Source organism: Schistocerca cancellata, chromosome 6 (genome assembly GCF_023864275.1).
Source record: "Schistocerca cancellata isolate TAMUIC-IGC-003103 chromosome 6, iqSchCanc2.1, whole genome shotgun sequence".
NCBI lineage: Eukaryota > Metazoa > Arthropoda > Insecta > Orthoptera > Acrididae > Schistocerca > Schistocerca cancellata.
In genome coordinates this window covers 448,918,400-448,938,344 of record NC_064631.1, presented here as the reverse complement: position 1 = coordinate 448,938,344, position 19,945 = coordinate 448,918,400, and the positions used below count along the sequence as shown (strand labels likewise).

The following is a 19,945-nucleotide window of genomic DNA, read 5'->3' as shown; positions in this document are numbered from 1 at the left end:
TCAGAAAATGCCCTAACAATCGGTCCCTTTTTCTTGTCAAGTTGTGCCACAAACTCCTCTTCTCCCCTATTCTATTCAATACCTCCTCATTAGTTACGTGATCTACCAATCTAATCTTCAGCATTCTTCTGTAGCACAACATTTCGAAAGCTTCTATTCTCTTCTTGTCCAAACTATTTATCGTCCATGTTTCACTTCCATACATGGCTACACTCCATACAAATACTTTCAGAAATGACTTCCTGACACTTTAATCTATACTCGATGTTAACAAATTTCTCTTCTTCAGAAACGCTTTCCTTGCCATTGCCAGTCTACATTTTATATCCTCTCTACTTCGACCATCATCAATTTTTTGCTCTCCAAATAGCAAAACTCCTTTACTACTTTAAGTGTCTCATTTCCTAATCTAATTCCCTCAGCATCACCCGACTTAATTCGACTAGCAGATAGAGCGAGGAAAAAACGACTGTCTACATGCCTCCGTATGAGCCTTAATTTCTCGTATCTTATTTCCGTGGTCCTTACACGAAATGTATTTGGTGATAGCAGGATCGTTCTGCAGTCAGCTTGAAACGCAAGTTCTCTGAGTTTCCTCAACAGTGTTCCTCCAGATTTCCAAGGATTCCCATGAGAGTTCCCGAAGCATCTCCGTAACACTTGCCTGTTGTTGAAACCTACCGGTAACAAATCTTGTAGCCCGTCTCTGAACTGCTTCGATGTCTGCCTCTAATCAGACCTGGTGTCCGTCCCATGTACTCCAACAGTACTCGATAATAGCGTCCTATATAAGGTCTCCTTTACAAATGAACCACACTTTCCCAAGATTCTCCCAATAAACCGAAGTCGACAATTCGCCTTCGCTACCCCAATCCTCACATGCTCATTCCATTTCATACGCTTTTCAACGTTACACCCAAATGCTTAAACGACGTGACTGTGTCAAGCAGGACAACAGTAATGCTGTACCCGAACATTACGTGTTTATTCTTCCTACTCATACATATTGACTTACATTTTTGTAGTTGTAGAGCCATTGTAGTAAGAGAGATAAGAGCGCGTACTGAAGCATAAAGCCATTTTCCCCTCGCTCAATACACAAATGGAATAGGAGCGGAAATCGACAATACTGGTGCGATGTACGCTCTGCCATTCACTGTTCAGTCACTTGCGGAGTTTGTGTAGGTGGAAATGCGGTAGTCGGACCCACATTTCTAGAACCGATGTTCCAGTGTTTACATAACCAACCAAAAGCAGTACCGATATTGGGATATTTGTTTACGAAAACCGGGTTTTGGGGGCCCCTATGTAAACGCAGTGAACGAGGTACATGGGTAAAGAAGGTGGGAAATCGTGTACTCGCTCTACTGTTGCCGACCGTCTACAAATGCGTGCCGTACTCGTGCAGTACATAGCCATCATACGAATCATTGAGACTGTCCGCGTGGCCGGAAGGCGTAGCCACAGAGGCACAAACCACAGCACAGCCGGCGTGTCTGCGGGGGCAGCGCCGCTGAGTTCCTGCGCGTCCGCAATGTCGCCGCGAGGCCGCAGACCCCCATCCCTTACCCCCACCCCTTAACCTCCCACCCCTACATGCCGACGCCCAGGCATCCGCCGGACGCGCTGGTACCCCGTGCGCCCCCGCACCTGGCGGCTGGACTCGACAAAGAAACAAATGCCAGCCACCTGAGTGTATTACGTGAAGCGACGAGTGTCGAGGTCCGATATTGTTTGACTCCACATATGGCCCCCCAAATACGGTTTCCCAATACTGTGTGTTGCCGGTCGTGTAAACACTCCAAATGCTGATTCGGCTGCCAGATTTCAGCTCACACAATCGATTTCCGCTGCAGTATTTGAGTCGTGGCTACGTCATCAGGTTCTTACTTGCTTTCCAAAATGTTGCTTGATGTGGACGAAGTGATTGTGTGTGCAAAAAATATATTTAAGTGAATCGATCTACATGTCATCTTTAGTACGTACAAAGAGATACATAAATTTAGCGAGCGCAGGCATTCCCTAAATGGCAATACCGACCATCAGAAATTAAAACCGTAGAGCAGCCACAAACCGAATGATTTTATTTTGACACGTTTCACTCTACGAACGTGGACATCTTCGGAACTGTGGAAATAAAATGTATTACAACAACATACAATGAAATAAAATCATACATTCAGATTACAACTTGATAACGTACATTACGTAGCCGAGGGCCACATGTTAAAAATACCGTGAAATGTATTCGCAGTTGAGCCGGCCGCGGTGGTCTTGCGGTTCTAGGCGCTGCAGTCCGGAACCGCGTGACTGCTACGGTCGCAGGTTCGAATCCTGCCTCGGGCATGGATGTGTGTGATGTCCTTAGGTTAGTTAGGTTTAATTAGTTCTAAGTTCTAGGGGACTGATGACCACAGATGTTAAGTCCCATAGTGCTCAGAGCCATTTGAACCATTTTTTTTTTGTATTCGCAGTTGCGACTACGGACAACCATCAACTATACAACGGTATGACGACGATAAAAATTTGTGTCGGACCAGGAGCCAGACGTTGTACGCTTTGGGTAACCGTGTACGACTCAATGCCAGATTCAAACTTACATATGTTGTCGTTCATGCGCCACAACTTGCACTCGTGTAATATTACATATTATGTAATTCTCGTACAGGAGTGCTGGTTGTGACACATGAACGACGACATATGCGATGATGTCCAACCAAATCTGATGATGTGTTCCCGAGTTCCGAGTCTTTTGTGTAAGAGTGCATTGTCAAGATGGAGCAAGATTTCTTTTGGATACTTGTCAGATCGTACGCGTCGGAAACGGTTCTTGAGTTTGTTCAAAGCCTGCACATACGCCTCTGAAGTAACAGTTGACCCTTTTGGCAACACATCTATGTGAATGACGCCATCACTATCCCAAAATGCCATCATCGCGACTTTGTCAGTAGAGGGAACCGCCTGGAATTTCTTTCTTTTTGCTGAGTGTAGGTGGTGCCATTTCAATGGCCTTCTCTTCTGTTCTGGTTCAAAGTGTTGCATCCAGGTTTCGTCACCTGTAACGATACGTGAGAGAAAGGCCATTCCTCACACTGCTCCAGCAGATCAGATGAACTGCTTTTTCCTCGAATCTTGTGGTCTGTTGTTGGCATTCGTCAAAGCCATCTTGAGCATACGTTTGACTATCCAAAAGTGCCAATCACTGCACATGCGTTTTCAATGCTGACCAATAGCTACAGAGCCAGTTTTCGAGTTGAGATGCGCCGATCAACACTAACAAATGTATTCGTGCGATTCGCCATGTCAGCGGCAGTCGCAATGAAAGGACGTCCTGAACGTAGCTTGTTGTTGGGCTCAGTTTCTGCACGTCCTGGCGTTTTCTTTCTATTTATTGATCACCGAACAGTACACCAATTACCTACGTCATTACCTTACACTGCACACAAACGTTTATGGATGTTCACCACGATTTCTTTTCCCGCTCCCAAGAACTCAACTACAGTGTTCTGGTTCAAAGTGTCTTGCAATAACGCCATTTTGATGGTTCACTCCGGCTTTGCCATCTGTCGGAATTGTTCAGAAATTCACACATGTGCAAAAGAAACGTCAAATTTGAAGCACCTAAAGGGGCATTTTCCTACTTACAGAAATGGCTTAAATTGCTGTTACCCGCTGCTTCGTTCGCATGTCAGTAGTTTTGTTATAATGAGTGTTGGTAAGTAAGAAGCTGATTTTATGAGATGTCTGTGTATACAGTGGTATACAGTCGTATGTATAAAACTATATGCAGTGCTGGTATGTAGATACATAATGTTTGGCTGTATGTGGAATCTGAAAGCATGCATTATATTTTCTAATGATATTTAAAATAATACCTAGATTCGTAACATTCGTGGAAGAGTAGAGTTTTTAGGGATTTCTCTGGCATACCTAGTACTGGTTGTGAGATTTTGCCGCCAGAGCAACGCTTAACAACCGTTTATCCCTTACATTTTAATGCGTTATGGTGCCTACATTTTTAATATGTTCCCCTATGACAAAAAATTTATGATTAACATAGTTAATATATCATAATCAAATGCAGGCTCATCAGAAGCCTCCCATGTTCCATATGTAAAGGTATCACACTCTGTACGTCGTACAGCCTCCAAATACCAGCGTCGTTGTGGGTCTTCAAGAGTCTTGGAAGTTGTAAGAGACGCGTGAAGCACAGCGTCTAAAATGCGACGGGCTAATGTCTCTATAGCTCTTAAGGCCGCTTGACTTTCCGCATCCAAGTTCAGACGGGAATGAGATTGCTCTGAGGTTTGCTGGATTCGTGTAACTTTCGCATCTTGAGTTCTCTTAGAACTATGCGCTAAGTCAGCCTTCCGTTTGCGAGGCTTATAGTAATAGTTTTAAAAAATGATTCCTGGCTTATGATCAGATTTTATTGTTCTACCCCCGTTAAAACTCTCCAGCTATGCCAGGTGGTGAAGGAACTCAATATCATAGACCGTGTGCACAATAACAGTTTATTTTCACTGTCATGGAATAATCTACAGACACTAAGAGTCGCCGACCATTTTGCCAGGGTACAACTTCCTAGTAGCGTATGTTCTTCCTCAGTGTTCAAGATCTCCCCATATCAAATACCATCGGAATCGATTGAGTGGGAGAGTCGTGAAAACGTGAGAGAGTGAGTTACCTTTCAATTAATAATACTGGTTTAGTATGGATTAAACACGTTAAGAACTGAATAAGCGTTGTATTGATTACTTTGACATGTTACGTAGAAAATATTAACCAGTAAAAGCGTTTTTACAGATATGATAAAGTTCAAAAGTGAAAGAGTAAATAGCTTTTCCGGAGAGTAAATTTTTTCCATAATTTGCGTAATATTCTTCAAAGTAATAAATAACTTTAACTACACACTTGGTAAAGCAGCCTATCTTCACCAGGGTTCAAGCTATATCACGCTAGACCTCATGGATACCAGTTCAGCGGTTAAATCATGAAAATTTAGCAGAGAGGGTTACTTTTGCACTTATAAGTGTTATTATGAAAGTATAGATTGGCACGAACTAAACACGTTGAGGATTATTTACACTATGTGATCAAAAGTATCAGGACACCCCCCCCCCCCAAAACATACTGTTTTCATATTAGGTGCATTGTGCTGCCACCTACTGCCAGGTACTCCATAACAGCGACCTTAGTAGTCATTAGACATCGTGAGAGAGCAGAATGGGGCGCTCCGCGGAACTCACGGACGTCGAACGTGGTGATGATGATGTATGATTTCTGGGGTGCTCAACTGCGCGGTCATCAGCGCCCGTACAAAGTCCCAATTGTTACACAGTCCATATTATTTTACACAGTCCAATCTATCCACTGCCACGAATGATGAAGAAGATGATGATGATGATTAAATGATTGGGACGACACAATCACCCAGACCCCGGGCAGAGAAAGTACCTAATCCGGCCGGGAATCGAACCCTTGACCCCGTGATCCAGAAGCAGCAACGCAAGCCACTAGAACATGAAGTGCACACGACTTCGAAGGTGGTCAGGTGATTGGATGTCACTTATGTCATACGTCTGTAGCGAGATTTCCACACTCCTAAACGCCCCTAGGTGTGATAGTGAAGTGGAAACATGAAGGGACAGCACAAAAGCGTACAGGCCGACCTCGTCTGTTGACTGACAGAGACCGCCGACAGTTGAAGAGATTCGTAATGTGTAATAGGCAGACATCTATCCAGACCATCACACAGGAATTCCAAAGAGTATCAGGACCTACTGCAAGTACTATGACAGTTAGGTGGGTGAAGAGAAAACTTGGATTTCATGGTCGAGCGGTTGCTCATAAGCCACACATCACGCCGGTAAATGCTAAACGACGCCTCGCTTGGTATAAGAAGCGTAACACTGGACGGTTGAACAATGGACAAATGTTGTCCGGAGTGACGAATCACGCTACACAATGTGGCGATCCGATGGCGAATGCCCAGTGAAAGCTATCTGCCATCGTGTGTAGTGCCAACAGTAAAATTCGGAGGTGGTGGTGTTATGGTGTGGTCGTTTTTTTCATGGAGGGGGCTTGTACCCCTTGCTGTTTTGCATGGTACTACCACAGCACAAGCATACATTGATGTTTTAAGCAACTTCTTGTTTCCCATTGTCGAAGAGCAATTCGGGGATGGTCATTGCATCTTACAAAACGATCGAGCATCTGTTCATAATGCACGGCCTGTGGCGGAGTGGTTACACGACAATAACATACATGTAATGGACTGGCCTGTACAGAGTCCTGACCTGTATACTGTAGAACACCTTCGGGATGTTTTGGAACGCCGACTTCGTGTCAGGCTTCGTCGACCGACATCGATACCTCTCTTCAGCGCAGCCCTCCGTGAAGAATGGGCTGCCATTCCACAAGAAACCTTCCAGCACCAGACTGAACGTGTGCCTGAGAGAGTGGAAGCTGTCTTCAAGGCTAAGGGTGGGCCAACACCATATTGAATTCCAGCATTATCAATGGAGGGCGCCACGAAGTTGTAAGTCATTTTCAGCCCCGTGTCCGGATACTTTTGATCACATAGTGTAAACATTGGCTCCTAGCTGTTTCCGACGGCTGCGCTCACGTACCAGTAAAATGAAATTACATGAAATACGCGTTTGGCTTTATTGGCCAGGAGACTGCTTTTGGGATGTCTATATCGGTGCAAGTCTTTTTATTTGACGCCACTTCGGTGTCTTGGACGCGGTGATGATAAAATGGTGATGAGGACAACGCACACATCCGTCGCGAGCAGAAAACGGACCGGGGCAGGAATTGAATCCACGTACCCACGTTCATAAAACTGCAACGCTAACCGTATGTACAGGTAAGTATGGGTGCAACTAATGAGTTATAAGAGAAACATGACGCTCAGCGGCTAAATTGTAACGTGTTTGTGTCTGAGATTAGAATGGAAGCGTGGATGAAAAACTGAGAGCATTGTTTAACTATTTTATTCATCACAATGAATCGTACTACGCAAAACTTATCAAACAATAAAAGTATTTTCACAAATATAAAATCCAAAAGTCAAAGAGTAAATAGCTTTTCAAAAACTAAGTATTGTTTCATGTTTCGCGTTGTACTCTTCAAATCATAAAATATGCAGTACTACGCACTTTATAAAGTCGCCTATGTTCTTCCTCAGCTTTCAGTCTACCTCCACACTAAATTTTATCAGAATCGGTTTAGTCGCGAAAGTGTAACAGGTAGAGTTACTTTCGCATTTATAATATTAGTATGGATTGGGGAGATGCGTACAAGTCGCACGCTCATTAAGTGAACCAAGGCCTAAACAACTCGTTGTCCAACTTATATATACACTCCTGGAAATTGAAATAAGAACACCGTGAATTCATTGTCCCAGGAAGGGGAAACTTTATTGACACATTCCTGGGGTCAGATACATCACATGATCACACTGACAGAACCACAGGCACATAGACACAGGCTACAGAGCATGCACAATGTCGGCACTAGTACAGTGTATATCCACCTTTCGCAGCAATGCAGGCTGCTATTCTCCCATGGAGACGATCGTAGAGATGCTGGATGTAGTCCTGTGGAACGGCTTGCCATGCCATTTCCACCTGGCGCCTCAGTTGGACCAGCGTTCGTGCTGGACGTGCAGACCGCGTGAGACGACGCTTCATCCAGTCCCAAACATGCTCAATGGGGGACAGATCCGGAGATCTTGCTGGCCAGGGTAGTTGACTTACACCTTCTAGAGCACGTTGGGTGGCACGGGATACATGCGGACGTGCATTGTCCTGTTGGAACAGCAAGTTCCCTTGCCGGTCTAGGAATGGTAGAACGATGGGTTCGATGACGGTTTGGATGTACCGTGCACTATTCAGTGTCCCCTCGACGATCACCAGTGGTGTACGGCCAGTGTAGGAGATCGCTCCCCACACCATGATGCCGGGTGTTGGCCCTGTGTGCCTCGGTCGTATGCAGTCCTGATTGTGGCGCTCACCTGCACGGCGCCAAACACGCATACGACCATCATTGGCACCAAGGCAGAAGCGACTCTCATCGCTGAAGACGACACGTCTCCATTCGTCCCTCCATTCACGCCTGTCACGACACCACTGGAGGCGGGCTGCACGATGTTGGGGCGTGAGCGGAAGACGGCCTAACGGTGTGCGGGACCGTAGCCCAGCTTCATGGAGACGGTTGCGAATGGTCCTCGCCGATACCCCAGGAGCAACAGTGTCCCTAATTTGCTGGGAAGTGGCGGTGCGGTCCCCTACGGCACTGCGTAGGATCCTACGGTCTTAGCGTGCATCCGTGCGTCGCTGCGGTCCGGTCCCAGGTCGACGGGCACGTGCACCTTCCGCCGACCACTGGCGACAACATCGATGTACTGTGGAGACCTCACGCCCCACGTGTTGAGCAATTCGGCGGTACGTCCACCCGGCCTCCCGCATGCCGCTCAAAGTCCGTCAATTGCACATACGGTTCACGTCCACGCTGTCGCGACATGCTACCAGTGTTAAAGACTGCGATGGAGCTCCGTATGCCACGGCAAACTGGCTGCCACTGACGGCGGCGGTGCACAAATGCTGCGCAGCTAGCGCCATTCGACGGCCAACACCGCGGTTCCTGGTGTGTCCGCTGTGCCGTGCGTGTGATCATTGCTTGTACAGCCCTCTCGCAGTGTCCGGAGCAAGTATGGTGGGTCTGACACACCGGTGTCAATGTGTTCTTTTTTCCATTTCCAGGAGAGTAGAAGAGAAGCCCAGTTAAAGGGGTGCTAAGGTAATAAACGGAAATTAAATCAAAGTAAAATAGGTATATTCACACTCCATTGTTTGCTGATTATCATGTTATTTACGAAAGAGAAATTGACGTCAAGGTGAAACCATCTTCTACTCGCTATGGTGAAACTGATACATTGTGTTTGTGTGGTTTGTGGACAATTATTCTGAAGTTGTGTCAGTTGACTATTATGCCATGTACAACTGTGGCTGGTACTCTATTTCTGTTGTATGCATACTGATTACGAGTACGATGTGTCCACATCCACAGTGTACTTGAAAATGAGCACAAACTCGAAGCCAGCTATTAGTGCTGAATAAAATACTCATTTAAACTGGTAGCCTCGTAGAAATGATGTCGTTCTTTAAGTTACAGTATTGTTTCAGTCTTAGTTGCCTGCCTCTTCAGACATCCTGTTAACAATTTTTCATATTTCTTTTGTATTACTCTACTTTCAGCCTGAATGATTTTTCGACAACAGCATCATCTCCAATATGACCTGTATAACCACTACATTATTTTACGAAGCGTAACTTATTCTCTGGCTACTAAATTAGACACGCCCATATAGAGCAAGGGAAGAGCTGAACAAGAGTCTTGTATGAACTGCTCGTACAAGAGTGGTTATTCAAAATGGCTGTTTCCTTTGTAGGTGACGAGATACTGGCGCTGAATGGAGAGCTGATGACGAGCTTGTCACACGCGGAGGCCATCGCTGCTTTCAAGAGGATCCGCTCGGGACCCGTGGCACTGCGCGTCGCCCGCCGTACTGGACACGGCGCCAGGTGAGAAGGCCTCAGCCATGTCGTAACACCAAATTACAAGAAGGGGAAGTTCCATGTTACGATACGGAAGCAGAGCACGAGAGCAGCGCTCCTAGTGGCCTGGCAGTGAACTTCGAACGTGAGAAAATATGAGGCGAAAATCCACATTTTTAATACGAAATACGATATTTAGATGACAATATTTTTCATTTATACTTTATGGGTCGGGCCTCGTAGGCCAGGAGTAAAGTGTGTGCCTAGAAACTAAAAGGTATTTTTTTGTCATCTTGCAGAGTAGCGTATTCGTAGAAATCTCAATCGAAACTTAGATTATGTTATCGTAGCTGGGGTACACAGTCATACAAAATTATGTAAATAATATTGTGGTCGTCTTTTGACCGTAAAATCGTTTATTTGTAAAACCCAATATCGCAGTTTCGATCGTTTGGACATTATCAAGTGGAATAATTGCGTCTTAGCAGATATCAAGACACTCTGACATGACATGATACGGAAGCTGGTTCCATCGAATTTTGTTTCTGATTATGGCTTCTTGTGTGCATTACACTCTTTGAGTTCCACTCTGAATATGTTGCTCGTAATCTGCTTTATTTTTGCATGCATCTACAACACCGTGTGTGGAGTGGATGATTCCATATTTGTTTTTCTTTCGTATGAAACAGAAGCTATTATCGGCACATAGCGTTCTGTGGGCTCATATACACTTGTCCCTGCTTACAAATCCGTGCGTGAACTGCTCGATTTAAATACTTTGTAAGTATATTGTTAGTATTCTACTTTATTTTAGTTTATATCAATTTTTCATACTTTCACGCATTTAATGGAGATCTCCATATTAGCTGTTTTCGACAGAATTGTCATTCAGATTTCTTAGATCTTGTCATGAAATAAGAATGTATTTCTGCTCGGAACGTTGTTGCTTTTGCCACTGAGTATGGTTTGTAGTATTACTAACTAAGGCATTCTTCCTTGAGAAAGCTAAAACTGCAGCAGTAGTAACGCAAATGTGTTTCTGCGTTAGAGCGGTACTGCAAACAATGCGTTTTAGCGGAAGTCAGAAATTTGAATACAAATAATACACATTCTCATATTTTCATCACTGGATCTTCTAGTGAATTCTGTATAACTATTGTTTGGTAAACGCAGTAGCATAAAGTACGGCGGAAGTACAGGGTGTATCAAAAAGAATCATCCGATTTCGCACGTCTATATTTTTGAAACTAATAAACATATACAATCAATTTTATTTTTTTATGAACGGGAAACTCAGAAAGTTATTTTCATAACTTTTCATAGGTGTTCAATATGCCCCCTTGAGATGCACGGTTTATGTCAACGCGGTATTCAGATTGTTCCCAGACTGCAGCGAGCATGTCCTGAGTTACAGCTTTCACAGCTGCTTTTATGCGATGTCTCGGTTCATTCATTGTTGTTGGTAACTGAGGCACATAAACAGAGTCTTCCATAAACCCCCACAAGAAATAATCACATACAGTCAGATCCGGTGACCTTGGAAGCCAGTAATAGATGGCTAAATCATTTGGTCCAGTGCAACCGATCCATCGTTCAGTAATCCTTTGATTTAAAAATTCCACACTTCCAGGTGCTGCTACCTAGCGGGAACTATGTAAAACTCGAGAGTTTGCTTTTTCTAACAATACATTATTCACGCACCTATCTCAAATAACATAATAGTTAAGACTTTTTTGATAATCGAATGATTCTTTTTGATACACCCTGTACTCGTACTTTCACGCTATACCACACAGTCCCATGTACAATAATATGCATTATGATGTAGACTGTTATTGCTGCATAATAATACCTGGCACAATAACTACGTACTCTGTCACTAATACTACAAAGCATACTGAGTGGCAAGAGGTAATACCATTCAAAGCAGAAACACATACTCATCCGTAGCAAGAGGTAATAAAGGTGAAAACCAATTCTGTCAAATGCTGCTAACATGGAATTTTCCACTAAATATGAGAAAGTACGAAAAACAGATGCGAACAAAAATAAGGCAGAATATGAGCAATATACCTACAATGCATTTACATCAAGAAGTTCACACTCAGATATGTATGCAGGAACAAATGACCTTAGAACACCATGTCACAAAACCAAATTCTGTTTCACACTGTCTAGTCACATTGATGTGATCACTTGTGAAAAGTCTGAGTAACCGCCTTTGCAGTATGGACCATTACGAGACGTGAAGGAGGAGTTTCAATGAGGTTCTGGTAGGTACCTACAGGGATGTGGAGCCATGCTTCCTCCAGTTCCGTGGCCAGCTGCAATAGCTTTCTCGATTATGAATCGATGACTCGTACAGGTCCAGCCTAGGTGGTCCCACAGATTCTCGATTGGTTTTAAGACCAGCGAGTTTGGTGACCAAGGGAGTACGGTAAACTCATCCTGTGAGATCTGTAACACATTGCACTGTCCTGGTAGTAGATGCCGTCGAACCAAAGAAAAACAAACAGCGTATCCATAAGGATAGGTGCATACTTGCGTTGATAGATTGTGGCTTCCAGAACGACAAGATTATCCAGGGAATGCCACAAAAACATTCCACAGACCATAACGCTCCCTCCTCCGGCCTGGACCCTTCCAAGGGTTGTTGCGGCGTATCTGCTTCCAGATGTTTCACACCATGCATGCCAACAGCCTTCTGTCCTATGGAGCATAAAACGTGATGCATCTACAAAGACCACCTGTCACCACTTAGTTGATTTCCAGTTGCAGTATTGGCTTGCAAATTACAGATTTCGTCACCAATGAACAGCAATCAGCATGGGTGCATTAACCAGGTGCCTACTCCAGAGGCCCATACACAGCAACAATCGTTGAATGGTCGTTGAGGAGATACTGTTGATAGCCCCTTGGTTTATCTGGGTGATCAGTTGCTCAACAGCTGCACGTTTGTTCACCCATACATATCTCTACAGCCGTCATTCACCCCTGTCATCTATGACCCGTGATGTAACATATTTACCTTGGCACCAGTTTTGGACAGCGACATTTCGCCCTGCACCGTATACTTTAAACATGGTGGCATGCAAACTGTTCATAAACCTACTCGTTTAGAAAATACTTCCATACTTTGCCCGAAAGGCAATTACCATGCCATTTTGGACTCTGTTTCTGCATTGCGACGATTGCACTGTTTCCCGCGTCCCAACAACACACTTTATATACCTTCTGCCGCTAATGCTGCTATCTGTGAGTTGTTATTGCGCGTTGGCATAGGCAGTAGCCATATTAACGTGACTGGATTATGTATGTGACGCAAAAACAAGCATGGAATCGTTTACTGCACACAGTATTACGGATTTGAGAATAATTCAAGCAAAATACGAGTAATATATTCACACCTAAATACACGCACGAAATCGTAATCAGGAACACTATGCTGTGACTCCACTTCTGTTTTGAATGATACCAAAACAAATACGGAAGACTTTAAACTACCCTATAAGAAACTGAGATGAGGCATTGATACACTTGCAGTGCTCCAAGGGCCTAGCAGTGAAATAAGGCTTTATTACTGGAAGTTCCTGTATGAGCTTCACCTATTGCATAGCATGCTACCGTCACTCTTGCTGTCTCTCCAAACATCTCAGGGCCTCACTAGTGTTCTCCCCAATGATGGCAGCCAAATAACTTTGGTAAAGTCTGGGAACTCCATTTGTTACTGTGGATTTTACTCCGAGATGGGGAAACGTAACGTGCAGTAATGATACACATACATATAATATGCACTTTATCCCCCCATCCACATGGGGTAAGGTCGAAATGATGTCGATCCCACTCCATGGCGTATAAATGGTATTCGTTAAGGTGAGGTGGATGTCGGCCATAACGAGAATTAACGATGATGGATGTCGACAGTGTGGGGCTAGTGCGTGAATATAAGAAAGCAGCGGAGGTAGTGAGGCCAGGATCTGTAGTGTAGGTTGCAGGCCCTTGTGATGTCCTGGGTCCAGGATGATGATGACGAAGCCCTCAGACAAGAGCTATGAAGTGATTGCGGCTTTGTCCAAATTGCTCAGAATTTTGTAATTATGAGAGAAATGTCAGGTGACAAATTCATTCTCGACTTTACACTTCTCACGCCACTCCTGAACCATGTAATGTGATGTCTGACACATGTGATGAGGGTGGGGAGTTCTAAAGTATTCATCGATAGTACTTGTAGCATAAAGCCTGCAGGCAGAGCGATCAATTCACTGTAAAGAACTTCTACGAGGCAGTTATGGAGATCATTGAGATCATTTTTGTGAGTGGTGTGTATACGTAATAGCACCATAGGAAATGCTTCTGTCCAGCGACTTCCTTGAGACATAAAAATGGCTTTAAATATACAGTGCCGTCATTCCTTGAGAGCATCGCTTTGTGGATGGTAGTTCATTGTGCGGAAACTTTGTACACTGCAGAGATCACATAGTTTGCTAGATAGGAGCAACTAAAACTGTCATCCTTGATCAGTGGTTATAGAGATCGGGCACCCAAAACAGGATATTCATATGTTAAGAAATACTCTCGTTGTCGTTTCTGCCACAATGTCCTTGAGGGGAATGGCTTCCACCCAGTATGTCAAATTTTCAATGACAAAGAGTATATAACAATACCCTTCAGATTCAGGGAAAGGACCTACCTGGTCGAGGTGGACATGCTGAAATCGACCTTTTGGAATCCCAAAAACGACTGAATGGCGGCTGCGCGTGACAACCCACTTGGCTGTGGTGGCAAACTGTGCTCATATGTACCCACTCTCGGCAATCATTTTTGATGTTAGACCATATAAAACAGTAAACGACGAGTCACGCCAATGGGCATATACAGGGACGCAACATTTTGTGGAGTTAGTTAAATATGATCTTCCTCATTTATGTGATCGTGATGTCAAATTCGATTTTGTGGAACATCACGCATTACTTGCTTGGTTGATCCAGGGAAGAGATGACGTTATATACTTAAAGTGATTGTAGAATCTTGAAGGAAGTCCATAATTTGTCGGTCTTGCAACTGTGATTCTGCTAAGTTGCCGGCCTGAGTGCCCGTGCGGTTCTAGGCGCTACAGTCTGGAACCGAGCGACCGCTACGGTCGCAGGTTCGAATCCTGCCTCGGGCATTGATGTGTGTGATGTCCTTAGGTTAGTTAGGTTTAATTAGTTCTAAGTTCTAGGCGACTGATGACCTCAGAAGTTAAGTCGCATAGTGCTCAGAGCCATTTGAATCAATCTGCTAAGTTGTTGTAGTTGACATGTGTGGAGAGATTGTTTATTCTTAACAGACGGTCTGCGATGACACTGTCTGCTCCGCGGAGATGTCTAACATCAGCTGTGAATCGTGCTATGTAGTCTAAGTGACGGAACCATCGAGGATAGGAAGCTTTCAAAGGCTGCACATCAAGCCCACCAAAGCTCAGTGCTCTGTATAAATGATGAAAGGTCTGCTCTCTACATCATCTTTAAACTGGCGGACTGCCTCACACACAGCAAGTGATTCACGATTGTGGGCAGGCCACTTGCACAGAGAATCCGTCACTTTATGAGAAAATGGGCGGTAGCTGTTGTATGCCCATCACTTCTTGCTGCAGTACCGCCCCAATGGCAAAGTCACTCGTGTCCAACACAATCGTCAGCTGGGCATTAGGTAGTGGTTGCACAAAGTCATGGCTTGTGCAAGACACTTTTATTATGTCAAAGACGTACTGCTTACGTGGAGTCTACTCAACCTTGCGTCTCCTGTTCGTGCTTTTGCCAGTTAGATCTTCTGTGTGCGATGCCTGTATGGTGGCAGCATTAAGGAGATGCCAACGATAGGAGTTAATCATGCCGAGTCAGTGACATATTTCAGGGAAATCTTGCAGTCAAGGTAGTTGTTTAACAAACTCGGTTGGTTGTGGCATAGAGCGGATTCCAGTGGCATTAACCAGGTGGCCGCAGAAGACTACTTCTAGCTGATGAAGATGTCATGAATGACGACACTTGTCAGCAAGCGCATCGAGAACTTGTTTGTAGCTCATGCTCTTCTCATGAAGGGAAGACAATTAGAATGTCGTCCAAATACACATAGCAGAAAAGGAACTTAAACAGTGCACTATCAGTAAATTGCTGCCAGGCCTGGGTCGCGATTTCGAGACCGTAAGGGAAGTGCAGAAATTCATATAAACTGATGATTACTATCTTTGGAATGTCCTCCTCACTCGCTAGTATCTGCAGGTATGGCTCTTTGCAATCAAAGACACTGAAAACCGATGCTCACGCAAGGTCTTGGGTGAAGTCCTGAATGTCAGGGGTCAGGTAGCCACCAGTGACTGTTGTGGCGTAGGACGGATTCCAGCGTCTTAACCAGGTGGCTGAAGAAGACTATTTCAGGCTGATGAAGATGACATTGTCATCATAAATGATGTAGCCTAATTGTACCATCTTTCTTGGGTACAAATTTCATAGAGATAAGCCCATGAACTATCTGAAAGTTACACAATTCTGGCTTGTAGTAGCCATTCTGGCTGCGTAGAGCTCGCCTGGCAGTAACCACCATAGTCTGTGGCAGACAGGGTAGCCCAGGATGGTGATAATCTTGTGAATCCTCCCTCTGCATATAGCAATTTGCATAAACAGGAACTCACAGCTGTGTGGTGGGCGTGGTAATACACTGAGTCAAAACAGAAAGATCATGAAAATGACGCACATTACTAACCTGGGTTGTATGTACAGGTACTGTTGTCACTCACAATGCAGTGGTAGGTGTCCCATTTGTGCAGAGTTCTAGCTGAGATGCCACTTTGGGTTTTTCATATGGCTTCATTTCCATCCCACAGGCACAATGATTGTGTCGAAGTAACTTTGTTGCAGTTGGGCCAGTGATGCGAAGCAGTTGTGCAATTATCGTTGACGTTCATCAGTCATGTCATGATACTCATGCCTTTCGAGAGAGCAGTAGTAGAAGCCTGCCGTGGCAGTAGGGACCTGCAACTGACGACACTAGGAATGAAGTGATTGTTGTCTTGATGTTCTAGTCTGATGCATGCTAAATCTGGTGATACATGGAAGTGTCTGAGCAAGTCAGTTCAGTGACATCTGCAATGAGACCAAAGGTACGAGATGCGTATTTGTATATGATAATAGAGAAGCCATTCGCCATGTGGAGCTGGACGGCAGGTAATCGCTTATCTACATCTACATCTACATTTATACTCCGCAAGCCACCCAACGGTGTGTGGCGGAGGGCACTTTACGTGCCACTGTCATTACCTCCCTTTCCTGTTCCAGTCGCGTATGGTTCGCGGGAAGAACGACTGTCTGAAAGCCTCTGTGCGCGCTCTAATCTCTCTAATTTTACATTCGTGGTCTCCTCGGGAGGTATAAGTAGGGGGAAGCAATATATTCGATACCTCATCCAGAAACGCACCCTCTCGAAACCTGGCGAGCAAGCTACACCGCGATGCAGAGCGCCTCTCTTGCAGAGTCTGCCACTCGAGTTTGTTAAACATCTCCGTAACGCTATCACGGTTACCAAATAACCCTGTGACGAAACGCGCCGCTCTTCTTTGGATCTTCTCTATCTCCTCCGTCAACCCGATCTGGTACGGATCCCACACTGATGAGCAATACTCGAGTATAGGTCGAACGAGTGTTTTGTAAGCCACCTCCTTTGTTGATGGACTATATTTTCTAAGGACTCTCCCAATGAATCTCAACCTTGTACCCGCCTTACCAACAATTAATTTTATATGATCATTCCACTTCAAATCGTTCCGCACGCATACTCCCAGATATTTTACAGAAGTAACTGCTACCAGTGTTTGTTCCGCTATCATATAATCGTACAATAAAGGATCCTTCTTTCTATGTATTCGCAATACATTACATTTGTCAATGTTAAGGGTCAGTTGCCACTCCCTGCACCAACTGCCTATCCGCTGCAGATCTTCCTGCATTTCGCTACAATTTTCTAATGCTGCAACTTCTCTGTATACTACAGCATCATCCGCGAAAAGCCGCATGGAACTTCCGACACTATCTACTAGGTCATTTATATATATTGTGAAAAGCAATGGTCCCATAACACTCCCCTGTGGCACGCCAGAGGTTACTTTAACGTCTGTAGACGTCTCTCCGTTGATAACAACATGCTGTGTTCTGTTTGCTAAAAACTCTTCAATCCAGCCACACAGCTGGTCTGATATTCCGTAGGCTCTTACTTTGTTTATCAGGCGACAGTGCGGAACTGTATCGAACGCCTTCCGGAAGTCAAGGAAAATAGCATCTACCTGGGAGCCTGTATCTAATATTTTCTGGGTCTCATGAACAAATAAAGCGAGTTGGGTCTCACACGATCGCTGTTTCCGGAATCCATGTTGATTCCTACATAGTAGATTCTGAGTTTCCAAAAACGACATGATACTCGAGCAAAAAACATGTTCTAAAATTCTACAACAGATCGACGTCAGAGATATAGGTCTATAGTTTTGCGCATCTGCTCGACGACCCTTCTTGAAGACTGGGACTACCTGTGCTCTTTTCCAATCATTTGGAACCTTCCGTTCCTCTAGAGACTTGCGGTACACGGCTGTTAGAAGGGGGTCAAGTTCTTTCGCGTACTCTTTGTAGAATCGAATTGGTATCCCGTCAGGTCCAGTGGATTTTCCTCTGTTGAGTGATCCCAGTTGCTTTTCTATTCCTTGGACACTTATTTCGATGTCAGCCATTTTTTCGTTTGTGCGAGGATTTAGAGAAGGAACTGCAGTGCGGTCTTCCTCTGTGAAACAGCTTTGGAAATAGGTGTTTAGTATTTCAGCTTTACGCTTGTCATCCTCTGTTTCAATGCCATCATCATCCCGGAGTGTCTGGACATGCTGTTTCGAGCCACTTATTGATTTAACGTAAGACCAGAACTTCCTAGGATTTTCTGTCAAGTCGGTACCTAGTATTTTACTTTCGAATTCACTGAACGCTTCACGCATAGCCCTCCTTACGCTAACTTTGACATCGTTTAGCTTCTGTTTGTCTGAGAGGTTTTGGCTGCGTTTAAACTTGCAGTGAAGCTCTCTTTGCTTTCGCAGTAGTTTCCTAACTTTGTTGTTGTACCACGGTGGGTTTTTCCCGTCCCTCATAGTTTTACTCGGCACGTACCTGTCTAAAACGTATTTCACGATTGCCTTGAAATTTTTCCATAAACAATCAACATTGTCAGTGTCGGAACAGAAATTTTCGTTTTGATCTGTTAGGTAGTCTGAAATCTGCCTTCTATTACTCTTGCTAAACAGATAAACCTTCCTCCCTTTTTTTATATTCCTATTAACTTCCATATTCAGGGATACTGCAACGGCCTTATGATCACTGATTCCCTGTTCTGCACTTACAGAGTCGAAAAGTTCGGGTCTGTTTGTTATCAGTAGGTCCAAGATGTTATCTCCACGAGTCGGTTCTCTGTTTAATTGCTCGAGGTAATTTTCGGATAGTGCACTCAGTATAATGTCACTCGATGCTCTGTCCCTACCACCCGTCCTAAACATCTGAGTGTCCCAGTCTATATCTGGTAAATCGAAATCTCCACCTAAGACTATAACATGCTGAGAAAATTTATGTGAAATGTATTCCAAATTTTCTCTCAGTTGTTCTGCCACTAATGCTGCTGAGTCGGGAGGTCGGTAAAAGGAGTCAATTATTAACCTAGCTCGGTTGTTGAGTGTAACCTCCACCCATAATAATTCACAGGAACTATCCACTTCTACTTCACTACAGGATAAACTATTACTAACAGCGACGAACACTCCACCACCGGTTGCATGCAATCTATCCTTTCTAAACACCGTCTGTACCTTTGTAAAAATTTCGGCAGAATTTATCTCTGGCTTCAGCCAGCTTTCTGTACCTATAACGATTTCAGCTTCGGTGCTTTCTATCAGCGCTTGAAGTTCCGGTACTTTACCAACGCAGCTTCGACAGTTTACAATTACAATACCGATTGCTGCTTGGTCCCCGCATGTCCTGACTTTGCCCCGCACCCGTTGAGGCTGTTGCCCTTTCTGTACTTGCCCGAGGCCATCTAACCTAAAAAACCGCCCAGCCCACGCCACACAACCCCTGCTACCCGTGTAGCCGCTTGTTGCGTGTAGTGGACTCCTGACCTATCCAGCGGAACCCGAAACCCCACAACCCTATGGCGCAAGTCGAGGAATCTGCAGCCCACACAGTCGCAGAACCGTCTCAGCCTCTGATTCAGACCCTCCACTCGGCTCTGTACCAAAGGTCCGCAGTCAGTCCTGTCGACGATGCTGCAGATGGTGAGCTCTGCTTTCATCCCGCTAGCGAGACTGGCAGTCTTCACCAAATCAG

The 19,945-nt window shown here is 44.7% G+C and overlaps 1 protein-coding gene across 1 annotated transcript in view; it reads left to right on the top strand.

The window, feature by feature from the left end:
* Positions 1 to 19,945, top strand: part of LOC126088381 (uncharacterized protein KIAA1522-like) — a 483,550-nt gene that overhangs the window by 451,681 nt on the left and 11,924 nt on the right. The window contains exon 17 of the mRNA XM_049906520.1: positions 9,458 to 9,590. Coding sequence (XP_049762477.1) covers positions 9,458 to 9,590 — 133 coding nt within the window. The remainder of the gene's footprint in view (positions 1 to 9,457; positions 9,591 to 19,945) is intronic.